This window comes from Hyaena hyaena, unplaced genomic scaffold, assembly GCF_003009895.1.
Source record: "Hyaena hyaena isolate Hyena2069 unplaced genomic scaffold, ASM300989v1 scaffold_348, whole genome shotgun sequence".
Taxonomy (NCBI): domain Eukaryota; kingdom Metazoa; phylum Chordata; class Mammalia; order Carnivora; family Hyaenidae; genus Hyaena; species Hyaena hyaena.
Genome location: NW_024080981.1, coordinates 1,254,337 through 1,272,831, shown reverse-complemented (window position 1 = coordinate 1,272,831; position 18,495 = coordinate 1,254,337). Strand labels below are relative to the sequence as shown.

Sequence of the window (18,495 nt, the reverse complement as noted above, 5' to 3'; positions counted from 1 at the left end):
CTCTTTTTCTGCATTTCTCTTCTTATATTTGCATATTGGGTGGTCACTTCAGGCTTACTGAATTATTTCATTATTCACTCACATAAGGTGAATTCTTCAATATGTGTGGTTTTATTTACTATCCTACCTTGTTCCAGAAAAGACAAAATTCCATTTACATAAGTTTTGCATTTGTAAATCCTTTCATGTAACTTCATCTTTGAGAACCTCTGTTTTGTGAACTGCTGCCAGACGTTGTATTTAATACAGTAGGCAATCTCTCAGTCTTGAAAGCTTTGTGAGAGAGACATTGGAAGGCCAAGGCCCACTGAGCAGGCAGTTACATCTTCCTAAATATTGACCTGATTTTCTAATTATGATGATAAAATGATTGCATGACCAAAACAAATACAGCATTAAGAAAAAATTGTCCAAAGGCTCAAGGAGAAAATAGTGTAATTAGAGGGAGATTTTGCAACCTATATTGAAAGGAAGGGATGAATTTAAAATAAGCTTTACTCATGGCCTTTTGAAGCTTTTTGATACATTTACCAATTCTCCAGCAGAAAGGCTGATTTACACCCCCGCCAGCAGTGTACTGGGTGATGAAGCAATCAGAAGGGAGCCAGCTAGTGTCTTTGAATTTGTAGCTCCCTGATATTAATGAGGGTGACCTTTTTAAAAAAAGTAGTGTTTATTGTCCATTTGCATTTCTTTTTTGAAGTGGCTGTTTGTGTCCTCTGCCTATTTGCTTTTTGGGGTGTTTGAGAGGATACTTTTCTAATGATTCATAAATGTTCTTTACTTATTGTGATAATCAATTCTTATATACATCACAGGTCTTTTTCCTAGCTTATTGTTGGCCTTGTAATTATATTTATGGCATTTTGATTTTGAAATACAGACGTTTACATTTTTTGTGTAATCACATCTGTCAGTCTTTTTTATATTTTATATTTTCTGCTTTGGGTATCATATTCACAAGGACCTTTTTCATCCTCAAGTTATAGAAGTTTTTATTGTGTTTTGGTATTGTTATGGTACCAGAAGCCATCCTAAGCACAAGAGTTACTTCATGAAGCTAATTGTAAGTCCATGGGGAATGTGACTCTAATATATAGTATATCCCATCTTAATCCCATGTTATCCTGTGTTAATCAAACATGTGTTTCCCTAATTTTGTGGTTGAATTATACTTTCTTCTCCTGGCCCAGAACTGTCATCTTTAAAAGGCACACTGAACATTAATGCTCATTACACTTGTTTGTAGTTAGTGAGAGGCAGCAGTAAAGGGCATTGATGATTTCTTTCCAGTCTTAGATCATTTATGTAAGTTGTGTGGTTTTGCTCCCCGTTGGAGAAGTCATTCCTGGCTGGGAGCAATCTGTCTTGCCCTCCTAGTTAAAATGCTTAGCTTGCAGGCACTAACACATGGAAAACTGGCTAGGAATTTTCACTTTGTGCCTGAATAAAAATGATAAAACCATAAAAAAATCTAGTAGAGCACCTAACTTTGACAGCTTGCATCTAACCTAAATACACAACTGACACTCCCCTTTTTTTCATAATACACATCTGCACAGCCCTTGATAATTCACAAAATGGTGCCTTGTGCATTTTGTGTCACCTCATCTCACAAAAGCCCTTTGAGGGAAGTATTACAACTTTACACATGGAAAGTCATACTGTAAATGTCTTGTGCCCGAATAGATGTTAAAGATGTAGACACAGGCAGCGTGTCCTTGGCGTTGATTCACATGGGCAGCTCAGTAGGCTGGAAGCCACCTTTGACTGGCATCCAGGTCACAGTGACACACCTGTGGCAGCTTCGATTCTTAGAGCTCCCCCGAGGGCTGTGGTGGTCTTACTGTGCAGCCTGCCGGGCGGAGCTGCTGCCGGTGATAGAATGAGGCCCGTGCCTGGCGTACCTCTAAAGCCAACATACCTAGAGACCTAGTGAAGTAGCATGAAGAATTTGTGTAGCGAGTTCCTAAGGTCCTTGTCAGCTCAGAAGTTCAATGACTGACTGCCCTTTTCCTCTTCTATAGTCACCTACGCAAGGGAGGATGTTAGTAAAATACGAGACCCAGTATGTAATGAGTTATTTTGTGACATTTTAAGAAGATTCTACAATTAACATTGTTACGTTAAGTCCCCTTTGAAATGAAGTTTTCAGTGGTGCCTGGGTGGCTCAGTCGGTTAAAGCATCCGACTTTGGCTCATGTCTTGATCTCGAAGTTCACGAGGTCAAGCCCCACGTTGGGCTCTGTGCTGATGGTTCAAAACCTGGAGACTGCTTCTGATTCTGTGTCTCCCTCTCTCTCTGCCCCTCCCCCACTTATGCTCTGTCTCTCTCTCTCTCTCTGCCTGAAAAATAATAAACATAAAAAATTAAAATGTTTTCACTTCTGCTCTTAACAAAAGATAACTAAATATTTAATATGAAAAAAAGCTGCCAAAGTGTGTATGTGTGTATAGAACATGCTTGATATTGACGTTTTATCACTTTCCTGAATGCTGTTAACTGTAAAGCACTTGGAACTGGTGTTTAAAAATTAATATTGAAAAGTGCGCTAATGTTATTTACAGACTAAAAGTTAACACAGCTAATGAATATTGATGGTAAGTTGTATTTTTTGGTCGTTTACTTTTTCTGTGCCAATTTTCTATAATGGTAAATATCACTGTAATTTTTTTCTTTTAACAAGTATGTTTCTGGTTGGTTGTGTTCCAGGTTGCTTAAAAATCTGTGCAAATGTAATGTCATTCCTTCTGATGCCCCTGTTTCATTTCCAGACTCCTAGGGATGGAGTTAATCGAGACCTCAGTGAGACTGTTCCTCGACTTCCAGGAGAAACTCGCATCACTGGTAAGGGTTCTGTGAGGTTAGGATTCACAGCGTGAAGAGCATCCCAGCAGGGTCAGGTGGTTTCGATCCCTCCTTCTCTTTAGAAGTCAGATTTAGATAAATAGGCTAGCTTTGTTTGAAAGTGTTAACATAAAGGCAACTCTCTGCATTAGTTTCTTGATCAAAGAGTTCTTTCAAGAGTTTCATGCGGTCCAGGATAGTGATATTTTTCCCTCTGTACCCAAGACTGAGAATTATTTAGGAAAAAAATGGATTATCTCTTGAACGTCCTTGTTGGAGCCCTAAGCTCTCATGGTTTGAGGTTATAAGAACAAAATAATATTAAAGTTTTCCAGCCTATGATGTGTGCTTTTTAAAATTATCAACCTAAAGACTTAAGATCTAAGTAATCTTTTCTTTGAAATACAGGCGACCATGTCGGTTTAAAATCTTTCATTTGTCCGAAAACTGTAGTAATGTTGATACAATATTTTGATTGTTTACTTATTTTTTTCATGATAAATTCATATTAAGGGGAAGGGAGTTACTTTGGAAGGAAGGACCAGATCATTCTGGCTTAAGAATGCTGAAGCATCTGAGGGCTTCTAAGCCAAATGCTGATGTTGTGGGCATTCACATTTTAAATTAGGATCAACACCCTCCCTTGCCTCAGACCACCATACAGTTACCATTGTTTCAGGAAACCCTTTGGTTTGTTAACTAAGATCTGGGTTGTTTGGGTTAAATGGCTAAAACATGGTATTGATTAGATTGAGGTCACAAGCTATGGTGCCTTTGTGAATTGGTTAGCCGTGCACCATGAGAAACTATTCCATGTCCACAGACTTGCACACATGATCCTAGTCTTGAAAATAAAACCAGTGGCATGTGTCCATCCCAATTTCTGGATGAGAGCAAAGAGGATAGCTTACTTTGGGCAGTCTTCCTATATGAACTTTTGGTGCTCTGTATCAGTCAGAAGCTTAACCGAGGTAGGAATTTATTGAATTAGCATGAAGTAGTCTTACCGGGTATTTTTCATTTAGTACCCGTGGAGGAAGGGATTTCAAAATTGTTTTAAAAAAATTAAAAGTCATTAACACATTCAAGGACACCCTTGAAAGATAACAGAAGGATATTTTTATTATAATAAATTAACTCTCCTGATTTAGTTCTTTCCTTATGTTTGAGTCTACTAAAGATGTACTATTCTCTTGGCCATCTGTTTTTTACCACTTAAATGATTGAAATGAATCAAGCTTAACACTCTTCTCTGGACTATTAGAAAGAACAGACTATAGACATATTTCAACCACTGACATTCATTTATTAAAAACATCATGATGTCGGTGTGATTCGAGGCTGGCAAACGGCAAACCCTAATCTGGTGGTTAGGCCACGAGACTGTCCTCCATGAGTTCCTGTCCTCTGGTTGAAGTAGCTCTGTAGTTACCTTTATAACCACCTGGGGGGAGCAGCGGCTGGACCCTCCTTCACTTATGCTCCCCAGCTTTTACCACCTTGCCCCAGCTGGTGATGGCATTTTGGTCAGGCTCCGGGGAGCAAGGCTGGTGCCTGGATGTGATGTGTGGCCCCACTTGACCTAGCACAGTAATGTGGAAACATTGCTAGTGCTTGCTTTCAACCTTTCCTGTGATCTTTTTTTTTTTTTTATTGTAGTTATTCTTAGCCAAATAGTTATATTAAAGTAGTGCCATTTGTTGTGTATCTTGGTATATATTTCCATTATTTTAGGGTACTTTTTTTATCTTAATAGACAAAGAAGTTATTTACATATGTCCTTTCAATGGCCCCATTAAGGGAAGAGTTTACATCACAAATTATCGTCTTTATTTAAGAAGTTTGGAAACGGTAAGTAGAATCTAAGACCATCAAGATGACCCTAACTGTTAAAGATAATGCTAAACTGTCTCTCTTCTACCTTGCAAGACTGACTGTGGACCAGATTAACATGGGGGATGTATTTGCTTCTCAGCTCTTAATTTTTGGCTTATGCAAAGCTCATTTAACACTAACACCTGTATATGTAGGAATAGTGTGAATTTAAACAGAAGTTTTTATCCCACGAAATACTGGGGAAGGGCTGGTAACTGACCCATTTGCTAGCTTGGAGAAGTTGGTTAATATAGAACCATAGTTCTTTACCAGAGGCACAGATGAGAATAACTTGTGGTGCTTAACAGACCCCGTAGATGTCCTGGATGTACTACATCCAGGCCTCTGGCTCAGGTGCGGCTGTAATTTTTAAAACTTTACAGAGGAGGATGCTGATGTGAATCTCCACTCTAGAACTTTCCTAGTGTTCAATTACAAAGTACCAGGTAGCAGTTTAGAGCTAGGATGCCTATGGTATGGCCTAGTGCCAGTCTACGTTTTCATTCCATGCTGAAACATTTGCCATAGCATTTCAAGGAATGTTCCACTGATGGAACAACGAAATGGAGACAAGATGCCCCAGAAGGGAAGGGAAGAGTGAATAGCTGCTGTGGCTGCACAGAGGGACTTCTGGTAGATATGTTTGGTGGGTTGCTCTTATCTAGGCCAGTCTGAAGGGGCAGCTGTATTTTGCAGGTGGACCAAGGGGGGAATAAATAGATCCAGGGTACATGGAAGAATAGCCTAACAGCAGTTCATACACAGGAGATGGTGAGACTGTTGAGGGAATCTAGCTTTTTTTCATTGTTTTTACCCTGTAATTTCTTCAGGGCTGTGTTATTGATGCATTATCTTGATTGAATCGAGGCACGTGAACTGCCACTGACTAAGAAACATGGGCTGAATGGTGTTGGTACCCTTAGGTGAAGTTATACACTGGTGTTAAAGGCTCAATGCCAACCAAGAAGGGTGGTCTTTAATGTCTTGCTGTGCAGGGCCCTTCCTCTGCAGCGTTTCTAATGCAGTACACTTGAACACACAGAAAGCATGCACATGCTTTCCAACATGTGAAAAATAGCAAACCAGCCAGTATGCTAGACTACACAGTTGTGCTTTGAAATGGCCTTAATCAACCAGGGTATTGGAGTGAAACTAATAATACAAAGTTTAATGTAGGTAACGTTTATTTAATACAAACCGGTTGCACCAATAAAGGGTGGAGGGGGTCTGTCTTAACAAGGGCTCAAGCTTATTTGATCCAGTAATTGGGCATGATTGATTAAAAAGTTAATATACCTGTAGGCTAAACTAACAAAAGTATATTATATATAATAGCCAAATAAGACTGTAGTCCCATCTGAAGTGCCGTGTTCAAATCCAGGTGCCATGTTTTGAGAGGGACATTGGCAAACCAGCAAGGGCTCAGACAAGGGGAACGAGGCTTGTGAAGGGGCTGCAGTATGAGCGATGATTAAAATAAGCGTTGATGTTTCCTCTGAAGAAAAGAAGACAAGGGAGGCATGACAAAGCTACCTTGGAGCTTTTGAAGTGCCTTTTGTGGAGCAGGGAGCAGACTCATTCTGTACAGCTCCCAAGAGTCAAAGTGGGACAGATTGAGAGATTTTATGGTAATACATGCAAGAGTTGTCAAAAATGAGAATTAAAGCAAGTGTTATAGTGTCTTTCCTCTCTGAGACTCTTGGCTTGCTGTCCAGCCACGCATGCCCGGTTCCATTTCATGCTGTCACTGATGATGAACTGGGGAAATTTTATTTTTAATTTTGTTTTTAATTTTAAGAGAGAGCATGGGAGGGCCAAAAAGGGGGTGGGGGAGAGAGAGAATTGCAAGCAGGCTCTGTACTGTCGGTGCAGAGCCTGATGCAGGGCTCAAACTCACAAACCGTGAGTTCATGACCCGAGCAGAAACCAAGAGTCAGATGCTCACCCAACTAAACCACACACTGGGTGTCCTAGGTGGGGACATTTTTTAAACTGGGGTGCCATGACAGGATTGTACAATCTCAACTGCATAAAGCAAGCAAAAACTATCTGTAGAAAAGAGGCCAGAAGGAAATACAGCAAACATCCTAGTACTTGGGGTATCTGGAGAGTGGAATTATGTGTGCTTTGTTATCTCCCTTCAACTTGGAGTGAGCATCTATGAGTTTTATAATTGGGAGAGCGCTTAGCAAGCTTTATTTTGTTCTCCTATAGCATTGTAGGAGGTGGGGATTAGCACCAAATCGGTGTACGAAATGCCCATTTGACACCAACTACTAACTTTTATCTTCTTCCACTGTTTCATATAAATATTTTGACCAATGGGCTATAACATTTAGTCCAAGTATAAAAGCAGGAAGCTAATGGCAGAAAACACCATATAAAGAAAGCCATGTAAGTGGTTCTGCAGAAGCCTCAAAGCATAGTCCTCATAGTGTCCCTTAAAGTCTGAATAAGAGCATCAGTTGTGGATTCTGCTGCAGACTGTGTGTTTGGCAAAGAGCTGTCCTCTCACGGGCATTTGGATGCGGACACCTGTGTGTTTCAGGTATGTAAATACTGCAGTGGGAGTCGGCTGTCCCATTCGGTTGAGGTGTCAATGGCAGGTTTCCTGCCTGCCCGGCCCACCCCCGCACCGTCCACATCCCAAGGACAGTAGAAGCACAGTGGCTGTTTCCTTAGATTGTCATTGTGGCCCTCCTTCATGATCACCCCCCCTTCACTCTGTCCTGCATGCTGCCTGCAGAGTGATCCTCCATGGAATGAGGCTAGCCAGCTTACTTCTCCATTCTAAAACTCTTGTTGGCTCCCTATTGCCCATAGAATAAAATCTGCTGTCCTTTATATGGCATAAAGATCCTTGTGACTTCTCTTGCTTTGATCCACACCACTTCTGCCCATACCCCCTTCCCTTCTCCCAACATGCAAGGCCCTTCCATGTGTCTGTGTGGATGTGTTGCATGTGCTGTTCTCGCTGTCCCTGGATGCTCCTTTCAGAAGCTGCTGTTTGTCCTTCTGAACCCACCTCAAAAATCATGCTGTCTTCCAGAGCCTCCTCCAGCTTCCAGTGAGGGACCCCTTCCCTCTTTGTGTCTCAGTAGCCCTTTCCCATGCCTCTCTGTTAGCATTTATTGCTGTGAGCCCTTCCCTGGCCAACACTTCCTCTTTCCTTTCCACGTTTGTTTGTTTCTCCTGAGCATTTGCCGCCGCCTCCTATCTTATATATGTCACTGCTTCATCTTGTTCCTTGGCTGTGTGAGGACAGGGATGCTTGTCTGTCTGTCTCCCCATGTCCCCCCTGTGCTTAGGGCAGAGCCTGACACATTGAAGGTGCTCAGTCGGGCTGTGTTGAATGAAGGAACTTGGGTGTTCTTCACTTGCTAGTATGTCTGTGGCCTTCACTAATGGTGCGTCTGTTTGGTCCTGTGTGCCTAGCTAGCATGATGTGCACTAGGCAGTAGGCACTCAGTAAAAATGTATTCTATGAGTGAACGCGGGAGGGAACAGGCTTCATCGCTCTGTGTGTGTGTGTGTGTGTGTGTGTGTGTGTGTGTTTAAGTTTGCTTATTTTCAGAGAGAGAGCATGAGCTGGGGAGGGGCAGAGAGAGTGGAGGAGAGAGAATCTCAAGCAGGCTCCGCAATCTCAGCATGGAGCCTGACAAGGGGCTGGAACTCATGAACTGTGAGATAATGACCTGACTCAAAACCAAGAGTCAGACGTTCAACCGACTGGACCACCCAGGCACCCCCATCGCTGTGATTTGACCTCAATGTAGACCCCACTAAATCATGGCATCTCAAATACCAACACTGCTGCTAGAGTTTGGAAATTTCATAGTCCCCTTTTGACCTCGAGGGTGCTCAGGAATTTGGCTTGGGGTTGATCTTGTGACCACAGCAGGGGCACTTTGGGCACATAATACTCTGCAGTTGGTATACCACCATGGGGAAGACTGCTTCAGCTTCCCTCCCAGGAACCCTTTGGGTTCAAGTGCTATAATGGGTGATAAAAGCAAAGTAGGCCTCTTGTTCATGTGCTCATACCTTTATTCCAGAACCTCCACCAAGCAGCATGGTTAACTACCACCAAGCTTGGTGAACAACTCAAAGGCGAGTAATTGGGGTATAATGTGACAAAGCCCACAGTGGTTGCATAATGCCATGAGGTTACGAGGGAGAGGGTGATTAACCATATGATGACTCATAGCATGCTTTGTAGAGGAGGTGATGTTTGAACCGAGTCTTGAAGAATGGTAACAATCTCCTAGACAGGAGGGGAGAGAGGGAGGAGCATATCAGGTAGAGAGTTTCCCCATCACTTGTATGACCATATGGAGAATACCTCATACTGTAAAAAGCTGAGTGGTCTGTCAGAGCTGGAGGGGAGCGGGGTGGCAGGGGATGAAGCTGGAACAAGAGTACTCCCCAATAGTCTCTCAAAGTCACACGTCAGCAGTGCAGACCTCCTGTGGACAATTACCTGGTGGATGTGGGTTTCTGGAAGGGACATCAGGCTGCAGTGTGTCTGATAGATTAGGGAGGGAGACTGGAGGGAGGGAGGGAGAGCAGTGGAAAAGTCAGCTGTCCGGGTGAGCAGCTGGGGCCTCACAAGGTCCTCGTTGTGCCAGGAGGAGGGAACCGCATGGAAGGTTCAGGAGGATGGGGTGGCCCTTTGAAGGTAGGAGTTGGAGGAAGGGCCTCAGGTGGAGAGTGACGCCTGTGATCCTTAGCCTTTGAAATGGACCTCACAGGAAAAGGAACATGCAGGAGAGAAGCCCCTGGGACTCTCAGAACATGTGGACTTGATCACCATACAACCACTGGGTAGAGATGTCTCCAAAGCAGTCGGAAGCGTGACTCTGAAACTTGCGAAGTTGTTAGCAACATCAGTGTTGGTGAACGCTGCATATATCCCTGTGATTACCTGAGAAGAAGATGTGACAAGGACATGTGGGCTGTTGCTAGAATCCTGGGGACCACGAGCGTTCTTGGGGGGTGGGGGCTGGGGAAGGCGAGGATTGCCAGCGTAGGAGAGAAGCAGCAGTCTCAGCAGTAGGAAATTTGAGCGAAGGCTTTGGTGGAAGTTGGTAGAAGAGAAAAGACTCAAAAAGGAAAAGAGCGGATGGAATGCTGCAAGGCTCAGCGGGATAAAGAATGAGCAGAGGCCACAGAGGGCGGTCATTAGGTCACTGGGAGCACTGGTGGGAACCGATTTCTGTGGATATGCCATTCTGATCGCCATTTCACTCCTCCTTCCACCTCCCAGGCCTCAGCACAGCAGGCTTGTCTCCAGTCCCCATCCCCGGGGCTTCCCCTTCTCCCTGGCTGCAGGGAACGCTGCTGCCCGCTGGCGATGCTCCTTCCCGCACACGGTCCCCATCTGGGCACAACAGACAGGCAGAGCGATTCCCTGGTCACCCCTGAGCTTCCTTTGGATTTGAGTGCCACCTGTCAACTGGCTCGTTTCTCATTCCTTACTGCTGCTCAAGACCGCCTGGCTTTTCACCCACCATACCAGAGGCCTGGCCCGAGGTGGAGGTCTTCAGCTCTTCCTCCCTCCCCAGTTCCTTCTTCTGGTGCTCCAGCTTCTCTGGGTGCTACTGCTTGTCTTCCAGTTGTCCTGGGACCCCCGCCCCTCCCCTCCCTTCTCCGTGGTCCTCTTCACGTGTGCCTTGCCTCTCCCTAGTCCAAGGTCTCATCCCAGTCCATTGCTGGGACTGCTCATTAGCTTCCCTACCTGCAGTCTCTCCCCACTCCCTTCTCTCTGGCTCTCAAAGACGTCCTTACAGCGTGCCCTCCCCCTACTCAGAGACTTGGCTGCTTTCCTCCCTCATTTCCAGTACCTTAGCCAGGGAGTTAGGGGTGCCTTCCTGCCTCTGTCCAGTGTGCCTGCTCTGTGCTCTGGCTCAGATGCAGTACTCACTGTCCCCCAACTAAGCTCTGTGCTTTCTCCTCCGGACCTTCCTTCAGGCCAGTTTTTTTTCACCTAGAGCTCACATTTCATCCTTACCCTCACTCCCCACTAAAAGATTATTTTGAAATATTTAAGATAGTTTATAAAGAATAACCTAAATATCTGTGGATATACCACCCAGCTGAAGTGACCCCATCTCCCCTTTGCTACACAGGTAATCCCACCTGAAAGTTGGTATTCTCACTCCTGGTCACCCACACACCCCTTGCTAAATTAGAATGGACTACCGCAGATGTGTGGCAGCTAGTCGAGTGCAGGCTTTTGGGCCTTCCAACTGAGCGATGCTGAGATGAGAAAGGTGTTGTGCACACACCTTCCGTTTTCTGACAGTAAGTCCGAAACCGTGTGTTCTTCCTGGATTAATTCAAGGAGAAATCTCTCTGAAAGATAGGAACACAGTAATTCCATTCTCCAGGCAGAGTATTACCCAAAGATTCTTTAGTCCCATTTAAGACCCTCTACAAGGATATGGGACACACGTTCATCTTTATTTGGTAAATGTATTTCTTTGAGGGACTAGAAAAATGAGGTCCGTTTCCTTAGCTTTTTGATGGTTTACCAGTATACAGACAGGACTTGGAGAAGTGAGATGAATGGATGGCCTGTGTGTCCGTCAGACTCTGTTTCTCAAAGACTCAGTTCTGAAATGATCTTTGAGCAGGTGCTGGGTATCGTGCCAGCCAAAAACTGGGCATTTAACAAGAGTGGCAGCACTTCGGTTCTGTGGTCTCTATTGCTGGCTGCAGTTGGAGCTGTAAGCCTTGGACACCACCCTTCGCTTCTGTAATGGACAGTCAGAGCCCCATCTGTATTTTTTCCCAGAGGGAAGGCCTGTCTCGTTCATTACGAGGATGACCAACAAGGATTCCTGCAATATTTTTCTTTTCAAGAAAGTCCATTGGAGGCTTTTCAATTTTGTCCTTTTTTAGGTTCTTCAGGCCAATAGATTTAGCACCTGTTTTCTTCTTAAGGGAGCTTACGTAATGCTAAAAAGACTGTCATGATAAAACATCCTCTCGTGTCTATAGGTAGGAAGTTCAGCGGGAACGTAGGACCTGTACCATAGGTATTCTGGTAAATTTCAGTATTGAATCCTCTTAATGTTACTGCTGCAAAATGAATACTGTGTTCAGATTAAAACCATGCCCGCTGACACCTTCGGTTCACTTGCCCCTTGTTGCCATATCATTCCTTGTTTTCTAGTCCCCAAACTTGAGAGTCTGTGGGCTACTGAGCCCTGCTGTGCAAGTCACAAAGTAGATTTACTTCATTAGTCCCTTTACAAGTACAGACTTTCAGACCTCAGGGTCTCCTCCCACTTGGGCTGTTCTTTGTGATTTCAGGTTGATTTCTTCCATTACCCACTGTGTCACTGACAAACCCTGCATGTTGTTTAGCCAACCGCCTCTCTTGCTCTGCTGAACAGATAAAAGCCCTCCTCCCTGAGCTCCATACCCATGCCACTACCCGCTAATGTCTGTTTTCACCCATCCTTTCCTCCTCCTCTCATCTGAGAGGAAGGGACTAGTTGCCTTTTTGAAAACAAAATTCCTCTACTTGAACCTTTTTTCCTTTCCTCTTTTACTTCCTCTGGAGCTTAGTGCCCCTCCAGTCATTCTGTGTCTTCCATTTGTGGTGTCTGTGGGCTCCTTTGCTCCCACCCTGCCCCACAGATTTGCTCAAGTCTCCATGGCTTGGATCCCTGCTACCTGCTTCTGACACTACCACCCTCTTTCTTCCCCTTATTTAGGGGGCTTCTTTAAAAATTAGTCCACACTCATTGCTTCTACTTCCGGACTATTAACTGCTTCATGTTTTGTGGTCTCCCTTCTGTTCCCTATTGAAAGTCTTTTTTCACTGCCCAATTCCAAGTGGGCTTGGTTGAGTTCTCAACTTCTTTTAAGAGTTTATTTATTTATTTTGAGAGAGAGCATGCGAGTGAGCACGAGAGCAGAGAAGGGGCAGAGAGAGAGGGAGAGAGAGAATCCCAAGCAGGCTCCACACTATCAACACAGAGCCCTACATGGGGCTCAGTTTCACAAACTGTGAGATCATGACCCTGAGCCAAAATCAAGAGTCAGATGTTTAACGGACTGAGCCATCCAGGCACCCTGAGTTTTCAACTCTTTAACTTCTGTGCAGTGATTGATATTGTTGACTACTCCTCCTTTCCTCTGTAATTTTCTCCACAGTTCTTGGCTCTTCTCCCACTTCTGCCATTTTGCCTTTACTACCACCCATTTTTTCCCTTCTTACCTCCTAGATATATATTGTCCCCAGAGTTGTGTCCTCACCCTTTTCTTTTCCAGTCATCAGTTGTGTTCTAGTTCTATAGCTCCGGTCCCAATCTTTCATTCCTTATTTGTTGACCATTTGAGAGGCCGCTGTGTGTCGAGCACTGTTCTAGCTGCCAAGATCCAGTGGTGTGCACGGCAGACACAGTCTCTCCCTCAGGAAGCTTTAGTTCTGATGGGACTGCCAGGCATTAGTCAGATACTCACACCAGTTATATAACAACAAATTGTTTTGTTGCATGTGAGTAGCACAGGAGTGCAGTTGTTTGAGGAGCCTGGGAAATTGTCCTGAGAAAATGATGTTTCACCCCTGATCTGAAGAATGAATGGGAAAAGAAAAGAAAGGGGCGGGGGGTGGGGAAAGAGTGACTAGGAATTTCGCAGATGTTTGGCAGAGGCTGGGTGGGAGACAATCGATAGAGAGAACAGCCTGTGAGAGGCACTGAGAGCAAAGGGAACACGAAATGAGGGGTGAGTGGGTGGCTGGGTTGGAGGTGGGGAGAATAGTGAGTGAGTGAGTGGAAGGGAGAGGGGGTTGGGGCCAGATGACCAAGGCCTGGTAGACCCCATTAACGATGGAGGTGTTTGGAGTTGAGCAGTGAGAAGCTTTGGAAGTGCTTTAAGCAAAGGAATGATACAGCTTCAGATTGACTTTTGTAAGTAATCAGCTGTGTGGAGGGCAGACTCTAAGGGGAGCGAGGGCCTGTGCAAAGGGAATGCTGTGCCTATTGCAGTGGCCCAGAGAAGTTGCTGCCAGAAGTGGAGAGGGGTTGACGGACTCAAGACTGATTTAAGAGGTAAAGGTGGGAGATTGGATAGGGATACCAGAGAAGGGGATGTCAAAGATGAGTCCTAGGTTTCCAGCTTTTGTAGCTGGGTAGATGGAGCACCAGCCACTGAGATGGGAAGACGTAATTGGGAGAGAGAAACATCATGTGATTAGTTCTGGACATTCTGAGTTTGAGGGGCCTTTGGAATATCTCCCAGTTCTGTGTTTCCAGCTGCCTCCTGGTTATCTATACTTGACTAATTTATCATAACCTCCAGCCCAGTGTATCTCAAAGTGACAGTGTTTCTCCAGAACTCCTTTTTGTGTTCTTCACGTCTCTTGGTGAGACCACATTTCTCGTCTGGGCCTAAATCTGAGTCATTCTTGGGCCTAAACCACCCTAGTGGCTCATTGTCTCCTTCTTTTGCTTCCCACCTAGGTCACTTGGCTCTCAGATTCTCCTACCCTCTCAACTTTCACCAAACCATTAGATTCCAGGGTTCCAAGAAATGGATGTAGTCCTCCATCTTGCTAGTGCACAGTACTCAGTACTGCCAAATGAATGTTTGGAAAACACTGGTCTATCATTGTGCTCCTCTTCTCAAAACACATTCTGTGGATCCCATTCACCCTGATCCAAGCCCTGGGTGCTCCCCAGGGAATTCCCCTGCCATCCTTTAGTAAACCTGACCGGCTTGTTTTTTTGTTTTGTTTTTTTCTCCAAAATCCCCATACTTTCCTACATGTGTAGTTCATGTCACTGTTACCTGTTTGGGGAAGGCAAATCTCTCAGCTGCTATCATTCCATCCTGTAAGGATCATCTTGAACATCGCCATTGCCGCAGAACTTTCATGAGACCCAATCGATAGGAAATTGTTTTGCCCACCTCTGACTTCTCGGCCCATTTGTCTGGATGTGGGTGGTTTGGTTTGGTTTGGTTTTTGTGGCTCTTGGTAATTGCCGCCTGGTGGCAGGGCTTTTTGGATCCTTGTGTCTTCTCTCCCGGGTTGGGCCCTGGGCTCTGTGAGGCTGCGCTTGCATCTTCCTTGTCTCTGTGGTTCCTGGCGTCCAGTGCAGTTTCTGTTGCTCCGTATTCACTCAAGGGAGAAGGTAAACACACGCATCTCTGCTGAGTTCTTCTGCTTACTTCTCCACTACTTTATATCCTTAGACATGAAGAATTTTGAGTTAGAATGGGCCTTTGAGAATTCTTAAATGTTTAATCATATTTAGATAGTAACAACTCAGGTTTCTACAGACTTAAGCTAATTTTCCTATTCCTAGATCTTCCAGTTTGGCCTGCTGGGTTATCTGATCTTGAACCTGTCATTCGGGGAGAACATGGCAAGTAGCCTCGTTAAACTATGGGTGCCTTTGGTCAAGAACTTGCTGGTTCTCCTCAGTGGCCTGTTTTCTGTTGGGTCAGGGTAATCAGAGCTCTAGAGTTTCCTCCATACAAGGACAAAGGACAGTGAGGTCTCCTCTCACTTTTAATTCTTTGACTTTTTCGGTTGTATTCTTGCTGCCTTCTTCATGTTAGAGTATCAGACTCTTATTTAGTGTCTAATCTGTGTATTTTTAGTTATAAGTGTAAATTTGACATTTAAGCATATAGTCGGACACTCCTAAATCTCAATCTAAACAGACTGCCTGATAGTGTATTTCTCTTTTATGTTACTTTTAACTTTTAAAATGGTTTTTATTTATTTTTGAGAGAGAGGGAGAGAGAGAGACACACAGAGTGTAAGAAGGGAAGGGACAGAGAAAGAGGGAGACACAGAATCCGAAGCAGGCTCCAGGCTCCAAGCTGTCAGCACAGAGCTCGACGCGGGGCTTGAACCCATGAACCATGAGGTTAGAGCTGAAGCCAGATGCTTAACTGACAAAGCCACCCAGGCTCCCCTGATAGTATGTTTTCAATAACTAGATTGGATGGAGGAGTAAATACATGATAATATGCAGCTATACATATACACAGTTACTGAGTACTATCTCCTTTTCTCTAGGCACTTGGGTTTGAGTCCCGTAGTGAGGTGTCTTTCCCCATGGCAACAACTGAAATTTCCCTCCTTATGGGTACAAAGAGACCTCTAGCTGCTCGTGAGGGCATACGGATCCACTACTTTTGTAGAGCACAGTTATGTCTTCCAAATGCTAAAATGGTCTTTGTGATCATAATAATAACTTCCTTTGTTTTGTAGCTACCAAATGACAGGCGCCATGCCAGGTGCTTAAGTCCATGATCTTTAATCATCCCTACTTGACAGGAAAATGTGGCTGAGAGGTACCATCACTTGCCAAAGCCATTCAGCTAATAAATGCCAAAACTCTACTTTGAACCAATTTTGTGCAGCGTAAGAACTTGTGCTCTCTTCTCTACACTGTGATAAGTGTGCTCTTATGTTTCCTTTACCTTTTTATTTTGAAATAATTATGAATGCTCAGGAACTTGGAAAACTAGTACAATACCTATAGCCCCTCCAATAACTATGCTACTTGATCAAAACCAGGAAATTTATCACACAAAACTGTACTTGAATTTCACCTGTTTCATGCACTCATGTTTTCATGTTTCTGCATACAATTCTATGACATTTGATCTCATGTATCCAGTCACGTCACCACACACTAGCAGTCAAGGAAAGCAGCCATTTTGCCAGTGTCCAAGAGCTCCATCATTTGCCCCTGTACAGCCACACCCTCCTTCCCCTCAACCCCTGGCAACCAGTCCTCTGTTCTCCATCTCTATAATTTTGTCACTTCGAGAATGTCCTAAATGGACTTCTGTAGTGTGTGACCTTTGGACATTGGCCTCATCCACTCAGCATGATGCTCCAAAGAGCCTTCCAGGTTGGTGTGTGTGTCCATAGTTCATTCTTTTTTGTACCTGAGTAGTATTCTGTGGCGTGGATGTACCACATTCTTAGACCTTTTGAATTTTTAAATACCTCTGAGCTGTATTTATATTTTATAAATAAATGCTTAATTTTTGTATTGTATAAAGGAGAAGTATTGGAAGTAAAACTTAAACTTTCCTTGTATCCCCCAAAGGGACATCTTCTAAAGAACAAAAATTCAGTAAGCACCTTTAAAATATTTTCTTTATTACCAGAGTAATCACAGCAATAAAGGAAGTATTGGATTTTAAAAATCTGTGTATGCCTCCCTGTGTTTGTCCATGTGAGTTTTATATTACTGTAGTCTGTGTATTTTATATGCTGCTTCTTCCCACGTAAGCTTATTTTTCCACACACTGTAATTATTTTAGTAGCTGTATGCTTAGTCCATCATGTTGACTAGTAGTAATTTTCTGCACCCTGATGCCCACCTCTGGCTCCAGGGAGCATCTTCACGCATACAGCTGTTCCTCCTGTCATTCAGTAGCTGTAGGCCAAGCTCTTAAGAATGCGGTTATGGAATCAGAGGGTGGGAGTGTTTGGCTCTTTTAATGCCTGTCCCTAGACCTTGGCTCAAATTTTAACCCTTCCCCATATTTCCTAAGCCTTGATTGCCATGTCAGGACCCGGGAGTACTACACCAGCATCCAGAATGGTAGTGAGGACAAAATCAGAAAGATGACGCCTGCAGTGCCCCTGTGCACCTTGCACAGATGAGTTACTCCGTGCATGGCGGCTGCTGTCATCTCGTGATGATTGTGATATGATTTCACTAATGTGGTTCTGTCTTGCCAGCAGTTGTATAGACTCCTTGCACCCAGTATTGGGTAAGGAATGATGGAGCGGCACGGCTATGCCCTCAGGCCCTTCAACTTCGTGAAGTGCACCCCCACCTAAACTAGGTGTGCCTTCCAGATGTCTGGTTTCTAGCGCGGGGAATATAGACCTATGAATTTCTGGCAGACAGAGTGAAGCAAGTGGTGTAGCAGCAATCTGAATCGAGTGTTCTGGAACTTCAGAGGAGGAAGTGGTCAATTCTAATTAGGAAGCAGGGCTTTGTTAGAGGTGATGTTTCCTGAGCCAGGGCTTGAGCCATGGGGAGAAGACACCTGGTAGTTGGGAAGGATGAAGATCCTGGGCAAAGAGAACACCATGCCGTGCTTGCGGTACGCTGAAGGTATTCCCTTAGTTGGAGTGCAGAACAGTGTGGAGAAAGGCCTGCAGAGACCAGCTGGAAGTGACACTGTGGGGCCCTTGAATTGTGTGTGCCTGGGGGTTTAGTCTTTATTCTGGAGGTAGTGCACAGTGGCACATGTTTGGGGATGCATTCGGTTGTGTAACTGGCTATTGTAATGCTCGCTCTTTCATGTGTAATCTATATCATATTTTTGTTTATAAAAAGTGGTAAAAGGGCCAAGGTAAAAGTGCCCTAAAGCGTATGTTTTTTTTAAAAAGACATTTTTGATGTTTTAATGATACTGACAGAAATACTGACTTTTGCGTTTTTGTCCATTACAGGATTCTGCTCTAATACTTGATGTTCCTCTGGGTGTGATCTCCAGAATTGAAAAAATGGGAGGCGCGACAAGTAGAGGAGAAAATTCCTATGGTCTAGATATTACTTGTAAAGTAAGAGATTCAGTACTTTCTTGTGTGAAAAAAGACACATTACTGTTGAATGATAAGTAAAGGTCAATGGGGGTTTACAAAAAAAATAACCAAAGACCCTTGTTCATCTAAGGTCCTAGAAAGAATGGTTCTTTCCTCAGGATCAAGCTTCCAAAATCTCTTGGGGAAATAGTTCCTATTAAAGAGACATGCTGTTGTCACCACGTGC

General features: G+C 44.2%; 1 protein-coding gene across 3 annotated transcripts in view; it reads left to right on the top strand.

Annotated features, from left to right (window-relative positions):
• Positions 1 to 18,495, top strand: part of MTM1 (myotubularin 1) — a 100,580-nt gene that overhangs the window by 23,873 nt on the left and 58,212 nt on the right. For 2 of the 3 annotated variants that reach the window (XM_039249892.1, XM_039249890.1), the window contains exons 3-5: positions 2,776 to 2,848; positions 4,605 to 4,699; positions 18,177 to 18,287. In XM_039249892.1, coding sequence (XP_039105823.1) covers positions 2,776 to 2,848; positions 4,605 to 4,699; positions 18,177 to 18,287 — 279 coding nt within the window. The remainder of the gene's footprint in view (positions 1 to 2,775; positions 2,849 to 4,604; positions 4,700 to 18,176; positions 18,288 to 18,495) is intronic. The other variant, XM_039249891.1, reaches the window with a different exon arrangement.